General features: G+C 27.2%; 3 protein-coding genes across 8 annotated transcripts; 1 reads left to right on the top strand and 2 right to left on the bottom strand.

Annotated features, from left to right (window-relative positions):
- Positions 1-312: 312 nt before the first annotated feature.
- On the bottom strand, positions 313-6,468 carry LOC100747876 (cilia- and flagella-associated protein 410). 4 transcript variants are annotated; one of them, XM_003485991.4, is made up of 10 exons: positions 6,034-6,466; positions 5,480-5,545; positions 4,493-4,660; positions 4,258-4,420; positions 3,919-3,990; positions 3,596-3,715; positions 3,234-3,338; positions 2,361-2,663; positions 2,178-2,270; positions 313-2,108 (listed from the first exon to the last, which is right to left on the bottom strand). In XM_003485991.4, exons 1-10 carry the CDS (start codon positions 6,111-6,113, stop codon positions 1,998-2,000), a joined length of 1,281 nt encoding a protein of 426 aa, XP_003486039.1. In that variant the 5' UTR covers positions 6,114-6,466; the 3' UTR covers positions 313-1,997. The 4 variants fall into 4 exon arrangements, with proteins under 4 accessions (XP_003486039.1, XP_024228481.1, XP_003486040.1 ...); XM_024372713.2 differs by lacking the exon at positions 3,919-3,990 and having other exon boundaries at positions 6,034-6,468; XM_003485992.4 differs by lacking the exon at positions 3,234-3,338 and having other exon boundaries at positions 6,034-6,465.
- A 1,378-nt stretch (positions 6,469-7,846) lies between these two features.
- LOC100748081 (nuclear valosin-containing protein-like) lies at positions 7,847-12,639 on the top strand. 3 transcript variants are annotated; one of them, XM_003485993.4, is made up of 12 exons: positions 7,847-7,953; positions 8,361-8,542; positions 8,907-9,128; positions 9,193-9,444; positions 9,623-9,967; positions 10,054-10,273; positions 10,357-10,639; positions 10,728-11,184; positions 11,279-11,446; positions 11,518-11,844; positions 11,915-12,139; positions 12,231-12,639. In XM_003485993.4, coding segments are annotated over exons 1-12 (2,808 nt in total). In that variant the 5' UTR covers positions 7,847-7,952; the 3' UTR covers positions 12,357-12,639. The 3 variants fall into 3 exon arrangements, with proteins under 3 accessions (XP_003486041.2, XP_012250023.1, XP_033174297.1); XM_012394600.3 differs by having other exon boundaries at positions 7,899-7,914; positions 12,231-12,356; XM_033318406.1 differs by lacking the exons at positions 7,847-7,953; positions 8,361-8,542 and having other exon boundaries at positions 9,010-9,128; positions 9,197-9,444; positions 12,231-12,356.
- A 393-nt stretch (positions 12,640-13,032) lies between these two features.
- On the bottom strand, positions 13,033-15,426 carry LOC100748202 (aurora kinase C). The gene is made up of 4 exons (XM_003485994.4): positions 15,257-15,426; positions 14,362-14,935; positions 13,652-14,177; positions 13,033-13,525 (listed from the first exon to the last, which is right to left on the bottom strand). Exons 2-4 carry the CDS (start codon positions 14,919-14,921, stop codon positions 13,424-13,426), a joined length of 1,188 nt encoding a protein of 395 aa, XP_003486042.1. The 5' UTR covers positions 14,922-14,935; positions 15,257-15,426; the 3' UTR covers positions 13,033-13,423.
- Between the last annotated feature and the right edge of the window lie 887 nt (positions 15,427-16,313).

Below are 16,313 nucleotides of genomic sequence, written 5' to 3' on the forward strand. Positions count from 1 at the left end.
CGTGTGTTATAACTGTTGGTTTTATTATATATAATTCGTCTCAAAACATGTTTTAAGTTAAAAAAGAAAAGAACATTTAACATCTGCTTTTTGCACTTAACAGATATCAGGCAACTAATTATAATAATCATTCTTTTAACAATACTAATTAACAATAACATTAATTATTTATAAAATAATATAAGTGGACGGTTATATATAACAAAAAATATTTTGTTCCGCATTTTTATAAAATATCTTAAATCTAAGTTCGAAATTGGTTTAGTTACTTGGAACGGTTTACATTGTAGAAAGAATTTAGTAGCCCTGTTATTTCAGTTTTTATATCGTTTATCCACTTATAACATATGAAGACTTCATTCCAAAAAATATGCTATACATATTTATCAGTCTAATATTAATCTGTAGTATGTGTTGTTGCACAGAATCAATCTCCATATATCTTATTTTCACATTATGCTACTTATATCATAAATATAATTCTGCTTACAATTCAATTAATATCAATAAAATTTTTATTGCATTTATATTCTATTAACGCACACATAAATTTGTCAATAGAAACAATAATGAAAGTAAAGAAACTACAGCAGTACATAAAGTTTTATTATGGTCTTCTGTGGTACTTAATAGCATTTAAAAAATTATCACGGTTACTGCTCAAAAATTTGCAAATATCTTGCATAAGTGTATATGCAATTATGTTACCTTTTTTTTATAAATTATTGTATATTGCAAAGATTCAATTTTTAGAGGTATTAAACATAAGTAGAATGTCTTGCTTAACTTAAAATTATCTAATATTTTGTTTTTAAATGTCTAATTCGACATAAATTCATCTTTGATTATATGCTTTATATACAAATTGTAATTTAAGTACATTATATCACGTCGTAATTTATAGAAACTCTTTGAAAATATGTAACAGTTCTGCAATATTTTAAACAAACTGCTATAAAAAGCTATGTTTGGCTGTTTAAAAACACAACTCTATTTATATTTGTGAAAATTATAAATAACATTATATCGAAATTAATGTAACGTTAAAAGACATTGCATTCGATACCTTATTAATGCAATAAAATATTAAATTTATTCTAAACAATGCAAAATTCATTATTTCTGATTTTTGCATTATTCACTTAAAGTACATAAACGTGTCATCTGGAGTATACTCATACATTGTATATTACATCCAAATAATTGAGATAAAATTTTATTTTTTACTCCTTGGAGAAATATCACAATTGTTTCTAATTTTATATTTATATATATATATATATATTCTCTTCAGAAATTGGACACAATTATGCCATTTCTTTTTAATTATGCAATGATTATCTTAATAGTGTTTAGGAATTTCTCGAAATATATTTCTAAGAGAAGTTATTATTATTTCGAGAGAGTATTAATGTTATTTGCAATTTAACTTACAAATTATATGTCCAAGTACCTTTTGCTGACTGAATGTAGCGAAGAGGGACAATTGTGTTTCTAACATCGGGACTTTTTGATCTTCTTACACAATCCTGACTCAAAACCCTGCATCCTGGACTTAGAGTTAAACCATTAAAGTTACTGCGGGGGATGCTGTCACTACTTGCCACTCTTCTAACATCATTGGTTTTCCTTTCTTCACAGTTACCAACTACTGACATTAAATTATCTGGTACAGAGTCCCTAAGTTTATATGCATTCTGATTATTTCCAAAATATTTTGAATTTGTGTTAACAGATATATTTTTGGGACTTCGCATTGAACAAGTTTCCACATAACCATTACGACGAACTTTTTGTTTATCAGTGTTATCATCGATCGAATGCCGATCATATGTAGAATGATCAAGATTACAGTTTGCATCGTTATCAATACACTGGCAAGGAATTACCATACTATCAAGAGAATCCGAAAATTCAGGACTTGGAATTGAAGAAACACTACCCATATGAGAGAAGGTAACCGTCCCCTGAGTATTTTGGGGACGGCGTCAGAAACATCATTCTTCTAATTCATCCATTCGATTTCTAACTGCCATTTCTACCACTTCCAAACTCGGATAGTCAAGCTCTTTAACTAAGCATAAAACAGCTGATAAAATGTTGGAATTCTAAAATCACAATATTTTGTTATTTCTGTTCCATATTTCTAGATTTGTATAAAAACACATGAAACATACTCTTGTAACAGGCCTCCTGTGATAGTGAAACTGTGATCTACACTTCTCCTTATCTGAATGTCTTACCCATCCATGCACTTGGTTTAAATCTTCCTGTAATATTGAAAAATTCTATTCTGTTCATTATTTTAGCTAGAAAGAGAGTCAACATGTTTCAAATTAACATTAATTTTTAATTCTAACCCTCTCTACATTATGATGAACTGCCATTCGTCTAGGTTGAGATGATGGTTGATGTTGCTCTTCATAATCTTTAATTCTATGGTCATGATGTTCTTTATATTCAGATTTCAGTCTATTATCGTAGTCATAACTATTTCTATCTGCGCGTCTTTCATCTATAATTTCATTTGTAGAGTATTGTGTCCTTGGAGATGTTGGTGCGTATGTTCGTTGTGGTATATCATTATTACTATATTCTGCATAAGATCTTCTGTCATCATAATCTCCATTATGTCTAGAAATTGCTGGTCGGTCATCATATTCCTAAAAATAATTATAATTCAAAAAGTATTTGTAGTGCATTTATATCTAATATTTCTAAGATTTATAGAATATTATAAAATTAATTTAAGTTAATGATTAGTTTGTATTTGTTAATAAAATTGATAATTGGATGGTCCAATGCTTCAGTGAACCATTCATTATAACTACTTATCTTAAACTGGAATCTAAACTATTTCTGTAAATTAAAGCTACTGTAAAAGTTAATACCAAATACAAAAATGTTTAAATGTCATCACAAAACATAATAAAATTTATGGTCTTTTTTTTAAAATCACAAATGATTTCTGTTTTTGAAATTATTCTTCATATTAATACAAATAGAAATATTAGAAAGACAAGTATATATTGCATATCATTAAATATACAAAATATATTATACTTGATTCATATTGTTTATTAATTAAGGAAAACCATTTAAAATTAACAATATCACTAAGTGATAAATTGTAAGTAACGCATAAGTTTAACTAATGAACACTAGAACTATCAAGGTAACACTAGAAGTAAATTACTACTTTGCACAAACATTGTGCAATCTATAGGATGTACCTTGATCATTTCAATAGTGTTAGTGGCCACGTTTTCACTGATGTTGCGCGACTCTGTACGTATAGTGTCATCTTTGCTTTGATTCTTTGACTGTCCATTCTGTTGCTGTCAGTATATGATTGCAGACAAAAGGAGCAATAATAAAATCATGCTTATTCGTTAAATATTAATTTAGATATATTGCTCAACAATGTTACTAAGATGGAGAATTAATTATATTTCTAAGTTTAGTACTAAAATAAAATCAATTTATTGAGAACTTTAATATATAGAATAATTATTTTCTTTCATATTTTCACTACACATATAAACATATTAGTATAAATCCTTTTACATGCAAAATAAACATACAATTGACTTACCTCATACGTATACTGATTATTTTGAGAATAATGATGTGATGGTGATGCATTATAATTTGCATTTCTATGATCTGGATCATGGTACTCTTCTTGAGCATGTTGTGTTTCTTCAAAACTTCTCTGTGAACAAGTAGTTTTATAAGTCTTATAACAAATTATACCTGCACATTAAATAAATGTATGCATATTTATATATGTCATAGCATAATGAGAACATAATATAATGCATAATTTTTATAACAAAATTATCATAAAAGGTTTATAAAATTATTATAAATGAAATTATTATAAAAATAATTGATACAGCTTGAATTTTATATTACCTGATCACTTGAGGAACTATATCTTCGATGTCGAATCACTTCAGTTTCTTCAATATACTCAGTAGTAATATCCTAATTGTGTAAATGTTATTCAAATGTTAAGACTTTGTTAAAAACGTATTAACATATCATAACATTCTATTTTTATGAAATCATTATGATAGGATTAAACAAAAAAATAGATTAAAATTTAATGGTAGATTTAGTTAATAATATTTGCACAACATATATCATTAATAAAACCAAAGTTTCAATGAAGACATTATATATAGCAAAGTAATAAAAAATGATTTATACAAATATAGTGTGAAGAAGGCCTATTTTTATAAATAGTTTTACCTCTGGACTAACTGCATCTGATTGTGGTGGAGAAGCATACATGTCAAGAGGATGGACTAAAACACGACCTCTTGTTAATGCAGTTTGCACTTCCTCAGGTGATACTATTTCATCGTCGAGCTTTTGTAGATTTGGTAAAGCTTTTAAAACCGCTAACCGATAACTAGAAATAAATAAATTACTTAACTAACCTACTCAGATAATTAATAAATCTTTTAATTGCCATACACAATACCCTTCTTTCTCAGCACAAGGATTTTCACCAAGCCATAAATTTCTTAAATTTGGTAAACCTTGAAGATAACAAACTTCATTCAAATCTTCAATATTATTATTTCTAACAAATAATTCTTGAAGACTTAAACAGTATTGAAAATCAGCAAGGGTGTTGATATGGTTAACACTATAAACAAATGAAAAAGATTTTAAAATATAATATAGTATTAATATGAATATGTTACATGTTATTTATGTTTATATCAAAGTTTATTATATTTTTAATGCCATATTACAATTACTTAGCTTTGCTAAAAATTATAAAAATGGATTTCAAAATAAAATCAAAATAAATAAACCCAATTGTAATATAAGGTTACATGAACATAGAAAGTTACATGCTTAAAATACATAGGATCACTAAGGTAAAATGTTTCATATAGAAAGGTGGGTGTAACCACCTAAGTAAATGAGATTATATATTATATTCTTATATATTTATTTTTTTTTTATTCTTATATATATACATTCTATTCTGTATATTTTATATATTAGATGTGTAATAAATGCTGTTATTTCACTAAATTCCATTTCATTTAAATTAATTTAAATAAAATCTATTATATTACTAATAGAATTTTTAATATTGATGTCATTCTTAATATACATTATAAAAAACATTATGTGCCAGTATTTATATCAAATTAGTTTTATTTTTCTCCAAGGATATTGAAATATATTACAATGAATTCAAAATATGTGGGTAGAACAACTTCTGAGGTAGTAGGTTGTGCCTATGATCTTGAGGTTTATATAAACCTCTCCATAGTAGGAATGCATTAGAGAATGCATTAAAAATTATGAACAAGTGAGATCATTACTATTATGAACTCTTCTTATAAAACAATTTTCAAGTAATAATTTCTACACAATTTATATGTATATATATGTGTGTATATATATATATATATATATAAATCTCAAGATTATGATCTTAATTATTTACCTTAATGACAGTACTTCCACATTTTTCATTTTCCTTAAAATGCTTACATCAGTCAATTCTGTACCCCTATATTAACAATATAAATAAATTAATTTATGTAAATATTTAGCTGTATATTATATATTTATAAATATTTAAAAAAAAAAATTATTCCACAAAAGACAACTCGAAATAGTTTACTAATTGTTTAACATTATAAATTAAATACAAGCATGTATAATAACTTTATTAATTTGTATTTATTTTAGTCAATTAAATTATGCAATTTTAAACATAAATATTAAATTGCACTTTCTTATATTTTTATCATTATTAAGAAATGTTTTCATTCTATTAAATATAACAAAACCTAAAATATTTATAATTATTAGAGTAATCTATTTTCCAATAAGAACATAAAACAACTATAAATCGTACTACTGGAACTCCTTAAAAAATAAGCATGTACTACAGTGAACATGTCATTTTAATATAATTACACATAAAATCAATTACATAGTAGTAGAATAAATAACAACTCATTTGAGAAGGGTAATATCGTTATAAACACTTACCAACAATTAAGTTTTTTTACGGCAGAGAAGTCAGACATTCGCGTCCGAGCCACGACCATTTCTTCCGTTAACTTTACCATTATGAAGTTTGTAATTCATATAAATATACTTGAAATAAAGTAGTAATAAAAGATTTTGCAGATGTTAATAATAATTATAAAAAATATGCGATTCAGACCATCACTACAAATTTCTTAACTGTAAATCAAAGACGCAACCAAAACCCATCGCCATGATGGTGTGCCATCAACTAATTGAAAAGTATTACGGTATACGGTAAGATTACAAAGCTTTCACAAAATACTGAAACATTCTCAATACTGATATGTATTCTACCAGTTCCAAAGGTACATTTCACGAATTACCGCCTCTAGCGGTTGAATGGCCGAACTATACACTGGTTTCTTCTTTTGGTAGGAGAAATGTATGTGTGCTCAGCGAGAGGGGAAATGTGCGTTTGATTTTGTACCACGTGGGCTGTACAAAGTTGACCGAAAACAAACGCTTAGTGTCGATTCGAAAACGAATGGCAAAACGCTACGTTGTACCACGACTTTTATGACTTTCCGATCATTATTTTCGCACGAGAAGTTGTTTTAGCTCTATTGATTGAGCAACGAAATCAAGTTTTTGTAAAACTGCACAATTACATAAATTATTATACAGAAAATTATAAACATTGTAAAATTGTACAATTATTGTAAATTTGCAAATTGAATAACTACAATAATCTTATTTTGCAAATAAGCAAATGGTTTTAATTGCTTGAAATCTTTTCAACAATCACAATCCCCAAATCCTTTCCAATTTCTATAAGTTCAAGAAATAAGTCGTAGAAAATGACGAAAAGGTTCGAGAAAACTGGTAAGTATTAAGAGGATAAGATAGCATAAGAAATAAGATAGCATTTGAAATTGCTGAAAACGACGTCATTTTCTGAGAAATTCTGTCGTCAAAAAAAATTTGTCGATCGAAAGAACAATTTTGTATCAGGAAAACATAATAGCATAAAAGGTGGCACAATTTCGCTAATTCTTGGAAATTACGTCATATTCCAGGAATTTTTTAAAGTTGAAATTTTCGAGTTTTCGAAAAAGATTTTCGTCAGTCTCGATTTTGTATCAAGAGAATATAATTTGGTATATAGTATTGAATAGTAGAAAGGATAAATAACAAGACTGTAATACGCCGTTAAACTATTCTGATTTATTGAAAACCTTTCTAAATATATTTTACACTATATTATATTATATTATATTATATTATTGTAGAGGATGGATCTGTTCAAATATCACTATTACAGTCTATAAGTCGTGAGCACTTTATTAAAGAAATGCTTTGATACAAAGCGCAAGTCCTGGTCGCGTCCTGCTGCGTCGCGTTGATGCCTCGACCTGTCGGCGTCCTGTTGATACCGATCCGCCACATTATATTATATTTTATTTCATTCTATTTTATTTTAGTTTGTTTTATTTTATTATACATTTTATTTGCAATAAATAATTTCATTTTTTATCGTAACATATAATCATTTCCACGAAGATCGTTACGGCTAGTTGCTGTTGGTTCCTGTTGGGTGCTTGTGACATCCTGATTGTTGTTTCTACTCCCAAGGTGGCTTTTCTGTAATCTATACAAAAAAAGCAATGTACTTCTAATATTTAATTAAACTTTTAAGCAATTTTTATGTTTTTTTCGTCCTTAACTTTCATTGGTCGGTGATATGAATGTATATTTTTCACCGTGCAAGCGAAATATGCATATAGTTCGACCGTTTGCAGATAGAGGGCCTTATTTCTAGTATGGATCTTCCAGCTGTTTTTTTTTAACATTGCATCAGCGATCTCTCTATTCACCTTTGATAATGCAGCTATACGACTCGTATTCATTCCTTTAATTAAGTTCAAATTTCTTTTACAAGTAATTGCGAAAAATATATAAAAATAGTAAAATATATATTATCAACATATGCTGAAAGTTTTTGTTATAAAATATGTTCTATAGATTAATAAACTATATAATATAATTTTTCATAGCGTAATTATAGTTTGAAATGATCTTTGACTTTGAATACATTCCACTCTATATATTATTCTTTTTTATTTCTAGCTTTGTGAAATAATTTACTAGGGAAATTGTTCCCGCTTTACCAATGTACTCTTTTCTTTTTCTTTTCGTTATAGTTGGTTATAGTTAAAGTATTGAAGTTTCCTAAAATCGAAGACGCACTTGTGTTTAAAGAATGTTGATACGTACATGATAACACGTGTTGGAACATATAAGGAAGTAAAAATAAAACTTTAGTGATCATTTAATTTCTGCAACAGTGTTCATGACGCCTGACATTAGAAAAATGCAGAAGGTTGGAAAATTGAATCCTTCGATTGATATTATTCCATTACAAGGATCTAGTGGAGATTATAAATCAAAAACTATGAATAATAAACATAAAATTGATTCTTCTCATAAATACTTGCGGGATCAATTACTAATATCACGTGTACAAACGGTGATTGAATTATTTTATAACTTTTAGAATTTTTAATTTAACAAGTGTCTAAAATCAACACTTTTTATATTATGCAGTTTACGTGGTAAATTTATGCATTGAACCTTAAAATATAATATGCAATAACTGTGTAATACATATAAATTATACAAACTAGTTAAATACTTGTATATAATGTCGCTTTTTTAAATAAAATTGTATTTTATTTCACACTTTGAACATCTTTATGTGTTTCAATATTTTTAATTTTGTGGAAAATTACTTAATATAATCATTAATTCTAATTGTTTTAAGATAATATGTTAGTACATCTTCTACTTTGTACTTTAGTACTTCTGAATAATTAATTTTTTTATTGTTTTAGTATATGCATGAAAATGAAAATAAAGTCTACATTGACGTTAATGAAATGGCAGATGCTTTACAAAAGAAGTATAGAGATTACCGTATTAAAAAGCGAGGTCCCTTCAGGATATTAGTGCGTAAAGCATATGATGAACTTACAGAAATGTTTGCAAAGAAATATTGTTCTCGCGAATGGCCTGCTTATGATGATGAAGATGAAGAGGAAGAAGTTGATGTCGAGGTATATATAGATATAATATTTAAGTATGATATAGTAAATTTTGAAAGAAATATATTGGTTTTAGTCAGATCCCCAAAATACTATGTTAGATGGAATGCTCTTAAAAATGTATAAAAAATCACAAAACAAACAGAATGGAAATTCCAGTGATAAGGAACTTATAGATATTAGTAGTGATGATGATGTAAGCAAAGTAGAATCAAATTCAAATAAAATAAATGAACCTGAGATTGTGGAGAAAGATCAACAGAAACCAGGTCCATCTTCGGGTACAGAAAAAGCTGTGCATGCTAAAGAAGTCGAACAACAAACAACAGTAAATTTAAAGCTTTCTTTAATAGAGTTACATTTCTTAAACTTATTATTGTTAAATATCATCTACTTCAAATATAATTTAATATGAAATCCACATCGAAATAATAGTACTGATACATGAAGCCTATTATGCCAAAATAATGTTATACCAGAGACATTACCTCATTTACTTTTTATAGCCTAGTAAAGAAATACAACAAACTACTACAGTGAGCACAGCAGCTACTACAACAACCTCAAACACAATGGTAGAATCTTCAAAGAAGCGACAACGCGATAAAGAGGGTGATAGTAGTCAATTCATGTTCATAAAAAAGGTCAAAGGGATACCAATTTCTGAATCCAAAGTCACATTTGCTGACATAGGAGGAAATGATAAAGTTTTAAAAACTGTATGTAAATTACTTGCACATATGAAACATCCAGAAATCTTTAAGCAACTTGGTATATCTCCACCAAGAGGATTTTTACTTCATGGTCCACCTGGATGTGGAAAGACTTTATTAGCGTATGCTATTGCAGGAGTAAGATACTATTTTAGTGTCAATAGTTGGTCTAGTGTCAATAATTGGTTTTATTTGACTATTTATTTAATATTTTTGAAAACTAGGAGTTAGATATACCATTATTGAAAGTAGCAGCACCTGAATTGGTAGCAGGAGTATCAGGTGAAAGCGAAGCAAGAATTCGAGAATTATTTGAACAGGCACTTGCAATAGCACCTTGTGTAATTTTTTTAGACGAAATAGATGCTGTAGCACCACATAGAGCCACAGCTCAAAGAGAAATGGAGAGAAGAATTGTTGCACAACTGTTATCATGTTTGGATGGTAATTTACTATTATAGTTAAACTACAGTAAATTACATTAATTTTAAAATAATTTCTCAAGTAGAAAATATGTTATTGGACAGAACTCAGTTTGAAAGAAAATGGTACTAGGGTATTAGTACTTGGAGCAACAAATCGACCTGATTCATTGGACCCTGCATTAAGGAGAGCTGGCCGATTTGATCACGAAGTGTGTCTGGGTATACCAGATAGAGATGCAAGAGCAAAGATTTTAGCTGTACACACAGAAAAGGTAGCACTTGCTCCAAATGTTAGTTTATCCACAATAGCTTCACTTACACCAGGTTTTGTTGGAGCCGATTTAGTTGCATTAATTAGAGAAGCAGCTATGGCAGCTATGGACAGGTAACTGTTTAAATATTCAATAAGTATTTTAAAATTAATTTATTTAATATGGTCAATTATATTTTCCTATGTTCTTATATCTTATTAGAATACTTGAAGACTTGAAGTCGGTTCCAGATAATAAATCTTCAGAAATTCCAGAAGATAGTACTGTTATTGAGAAAAAAACTGAAAGTTTTGAAAATTCTAGTAATTTAGTCGAAGAAGTAGCCATTGAACCATCTACCTCAAATCAAAATAATGTTTCTAAGTTAAATAAAACGAGTAATGCAGAGAATCATCAAGCAACTTTGGAAATGGATGTAATACAAGAAAATTCCAAATCTCCAGATTTAACAGGGTTACTTACTTGGTTGCGTAATGATCCGCCACTTCCTTCAGAAAGACTATCAAATTTATATATTGAACACGATGACTTTGAAACCGCTGTTCATATAATTCAGCCATCAGCCAAAAGAGAAGGTTTTGCAACAGTACCTGATGTTACATGGGATGATGTCGGTTCGTTAAGAGATATTAGAGAAGAATTGCAAATGGCTATACTTGTAAGTATATTTATATTGGCTTAATTAAAAATATTGGAATAATTTGATACACATTTAAAAGATATAAAATATTTTTTTTTGTTTAATATTCTAGGCTCCAATTCGACATTCCGAACACTTTATAGCGCTAGGATTAACAGCACCAACTGGAGTATTATTATGTGGTCCACCTGGTTGTGGAAAAACATTACTAGCTAAAGCTATTGCAAATGAAGCTGGTATTAATTTTATTTCTGTTAAAGGACCAGAGCTTTTAAATATGGTAATAATTTAGATGATTATAATAAATATTATAAGATGCAATTATTAAATATTTTATTTTTATTATTTCAGTATGTCGGTGAAAGCGAAAAAGCAGTTCGACAGTGTTTTATTAGAGCTAGAAATTCTGCTCCGTGCGTTATATTTTTTGACGAATTGGACGCATTGTGTCCCAGACGATCAGAAGGTGACAATTCTGCTACTTCACGTGTTGTAAATCAAATGTTGACTGAAATGGATGGAGTAGAAGGACGACAAGGAGTATTTTTAATGGCTGCGAGCAATCGTCCTGATATTATAGATCCAGCAGTATTAAGACCAGGAAGATTAGATAAGATTTTATATGTTGATTTGCCTACCTCAGCAGATCGTGTTGACATCTTAAGAGCACTAACAAAGGTAACGTTTTTGTTTTCAAAAAACATTTTAAACAAATTTGTTCTCCTTAGAAATAAACGTATATTTATAGAATGCAACCAAACCAAAATTAGCTGCAGATGTAAATCTTGAAGAAATAGGATATAATAGTAAATGTGATGGTTATACTGGAGCCGACTTAGCAGCTTTAATCAGAGAAGCTGGAATAGAAGCATTAAGAGAATTAATGGATATGCATTATTCAGGACAACCAGAAATCTCTATGCGACATTTCGTAGTTGCATTTGATAAAATAAGACCATCCGTACAAGAGAAGGTAAACACATTTGTTTCATTAATAAAAAATAAACATTCATTTTTATAAATATAGGTTAATTGCATAACAACAATACATGTATAAATTATAGGATATCAAACACTATGAAAAATTAAAAAAATTGTATTCAATTAAAAAGAAATCCGATGATACACCTATGGAAACTCCAACAGATACACCTATAGTAGATGTAGTCATGGAACCTATGGAAACGTGAAATAAAAATAAATCTGAAATAAACATGTAAAAAATCTTCCATTACAAAGTACTTTTAAGCAGATGACAGTGAATTTCACGCAAAAAATACATATTGTATGCCTTAGCCTCATTTTTGTAGTTGAGGCATTCTAGTGTCCATCTCTGTCGATCAAAGATGTAAATGTAATATATTAGATCTTAATTTACTGTTTTAAAATAAAAACTGACGATGTTCTTTATTTTTTAAGTGTAGAATATATGCAATATGGAAATGTTAATGACATTTTTATAAAACAAATCAAATTTATGTTCGATATATTTTTGAATAATGAAAATAATTTTATTTAGTTCAATGAAAAAGAATTAAGCTTACTATGTATACAAAAATTATTAAAAAAAATTTATGATTCAATTTTTGTCAATAAATAAAATTTTTTATAATTACTTATTTCATTTATTTGCCTACAAAAATAACTAATTATGATTTTATTTCTTAATATACACTTTCTTAATATACACAATATGTGTATACATAAAAACACATTGTATTTATGAAAGACATTTATGTAAATTTACTACCTACAAATATTCCAATAATATTAAAATACTTAATATATACATAATTTTCTTATACATTATATTTTTTATTCCAATTTATTACTTATAATTCATTGTTACAATATCACTTGTTTTTCAGTCTGATATAGATATAATAAGCTAAACTCCAAAAATTAAAGCCGAATTTACACTGTTTCACTTTAGAGGTACACAGTGGATGAACACCTTTCATCCTTATTTCACCCGCGGAAGAAAGCAAAGATGAAAGCAGTGTTCAACAACGATGTTAATAAACATAACAATGTAAATTCGACTTAAGAAAACTGAAATAAACGTAATAGAATATACGTCTTAAAAAACATGTAGTATACTGTTTCAAGTTATATAATACTTTAATTTACGTATAAAATAACAATGTTAGGAATAATATAAAAAAATATCTAAAATAGATTTCTTGCTGAAAAATATTTTTTAATGAAATATAACTGTTTTATAAGGCAAAATATAAAACTTATTAACTTAACAACTTCATTGTGGTACATGTGGTTCTGTTGTTCGATTTTGCACAATCCAAGGATGTCTTAAAACATCTTCTAAAGGTAATCTATGATTTGCGTCAACTACTAATAGCTAGAATAAAAAAATGAAAAGTTATCGCTTATTATTTTCATATAGCCAAACTTTTTAATTATTTAATTTAATTATTTAGTTTAATAATGCACTTTTTTATTTTACAAACATAAAATAACAGCTCACCTTAGATATTAAATTTTTTGCACCTTCACTAATAAAGTTTGGAAATTTATATTGAGCTTTCTTAATTTTTATATATGTTTCATCATAAGTTTCAGCTAAAAAAGGAGGTTTACCAACTAAACATTCATAACAAAGCACACCAAGTCCCCATAAGTCTACAGTATGATCATGTGTTTTTCCAACAACCATTTCTGGTGGTAAATAATCTAAAGTACCACATAAAGTATTTCTCCTAGATGAGGGTGCATGGACAGACCATCCAAAATCTGCCATTTTTAATTCACCCTTTATACCAAGTAATAAATTTTCAGGCTTGATATCACGATGTATCACCTTTTTACTATGACAATATTTTAAAGCATCAGCTAATTGAGATACATATGTTGCTGTTCTAATTTCATCAAAACGTTTCTCTGGTTGTGCATTCAATTCTTTAAATAATTCTCCATTTGGAGCATATTCCAAAATTAAATATACCCTTTTATCATCATGAAAATATCCATACATTTTTAAGATATTTGGATGCCTATACGAAAAATAAGAATGGTACATTTACTCTAATTCATCTTATAAAAGATATTATTTATATTGTAGCAAAAGTTGATGGAACAATCAAATGTAATTTTAAATTTAAATAAATTTTAAGATATTGAAGTTTTTATGATAACAGTCAATATTTTCTTTTTACTATAAATATTAAAACTTTTTACCTTAAATGTGTTTGAATTTCTATTTCCCTCCTAACTTGATGTTCCACATCAGCTTTTTGTATTTGTGCTTTAAATAATACTTTCATAGCAATGATGAATTTTGATTTCTTCTCTCTAGCTAGATAAACATTTCCAAATTTTCCTTTTCCCAATGGTCGTCCAATATCAAAATCAGTTAAAACCCACTTCTTTTCACTTTGACTCTTTTTATTTGTATTGCTTTGTTCTACATTCTTCTCAATGTCTTTATTTTTTTCAGTTTTATTTTCCTTGTCATCATCAGTTATATTTGATATATATGCTATCGTGTTAGAAGATATAGGTAATTTAGGTGGCGGCATCAATTCTGTTGACTTTTTAGAGCTCTTTTCTTTAATTTGTTTGATATTTGCCAAATAAGTATTGCATTGACTGTTTGTACTATTTAAATTTTCTGTATTTCTTGATGTATTCTCAGTCAATACAGAACTTACTTTTGATATCTTTAACTGTTTAAGATTATTTTCAACTTGAGAAATTGCCTTTTGTGTTTGAGACTTAGATCTCTTATCCTTCAGCATTGCTTAAATATAACCTATGATTGAAAATAGTATAAAGTATTAACAAATAGAAGTCTTTTAATAAACAATTAATTTATTACATAATGCAAGAATTAAAAATTATAAAATTATACAAAGATTCATTATATGTTAATAAAAAAATTAAAACTCTGTAAAATATATACATATTTCGCATAAAAATTTTATAAACAATATTTAAAGAATAAAGTACAATGTATTATTCATAAGGTTACAATGAATTGATATTTTAAAAATATTTTACATAATAAAAGAAACAATGTCCAGATTTTAAATAACTATATTAAGAAATTAATAACAATAACTAAAACACTTACGTTTAAAGCAAGAAATACAAATTCTCTTACAAACGTTGTATCTTCAATTCTATTTCAAAATAACGAATTTCCACACTTTATTCTCATTGGCCAGAATATTCCATCATGTATAGAAAATAAATTACAAGATATTCAACTCTATTAAGAAGTGAGAGTCATAGTTAACAGCGCTACGTATTATAAGATCTGTAAAGACCAAAAAATTCAATAATTTCAAATTAATATTAAATTATATTAATAACTAAACATAACAAAATTATATTTTTCATATATATTTTTGCACAAATCCTATTTATATAAATATTAAGAATGTAAAATAGATGTATGGGTCTGGAAGTAAATAATAACAATAAAATTTGATAAAAATCAAATTTTAGTACTAAATTAATATTTAATGTTCATATATTACTTTTAGTATCATTAATTTAAACTAAAATATGAAATACAATATATCATTATGTACATGTGTGTCAGTATAAACGGATGTAATATTTTGGGAAATATAAATAAATTTTTAAAATAATGTATTAATGTACATTTATGCATCACGATTACGATTGTAATAAACGAGAACAGCTTCTTTATAAGAATTAAACATTTGTTATTGTAGGTTAAAGTATAAACTATCACAATAAAGGTACTTTTTATATTTTAATAGCAATTTTATATTTTACTAGGAAAAATGGACAAAATATGTATTGTTTTGTATGAATTTTAAAATATTCATTTATTTGGTAAGAGTAATATATTTATTACAGTTTAACAAACATTTGTAAACAGGGTTTCTTGTATGTCTATATTACAGACCACATTTAGAAAAATATTTTATATAGAACACAATTTATATCTTTGATACTAACTTAAAATTTAATAAAACTAAGTTACTGTAAGTGGAAACGATATAGCACAGTCGTAAAATTATAAATTTTAGTGATGAACTAAAATTTATACGTTTCAAATACCGAAGTATCGAGTCTCTTGTAAGACCGTACGATATTAATTTGAAACTAAAGTATCCTTTCAAAAGTATATGTCTTAATCTTTAATTACATGTTAA

This window comes from Bombus impatiens, unplaced genomic scaffold, assembly GCF_000188095.3.
Source record: "Bombus impatiens unplaced genomic scaffold, BIMP_2.2 scf_0095, whole genome shotgun sequence".
NCBI classification, from domain to species: Eukaryota; Metazoa; Arthropoda; class Insecta; order Hymenoptera; family Apidae; genus Bombus; species Bombus impatiens.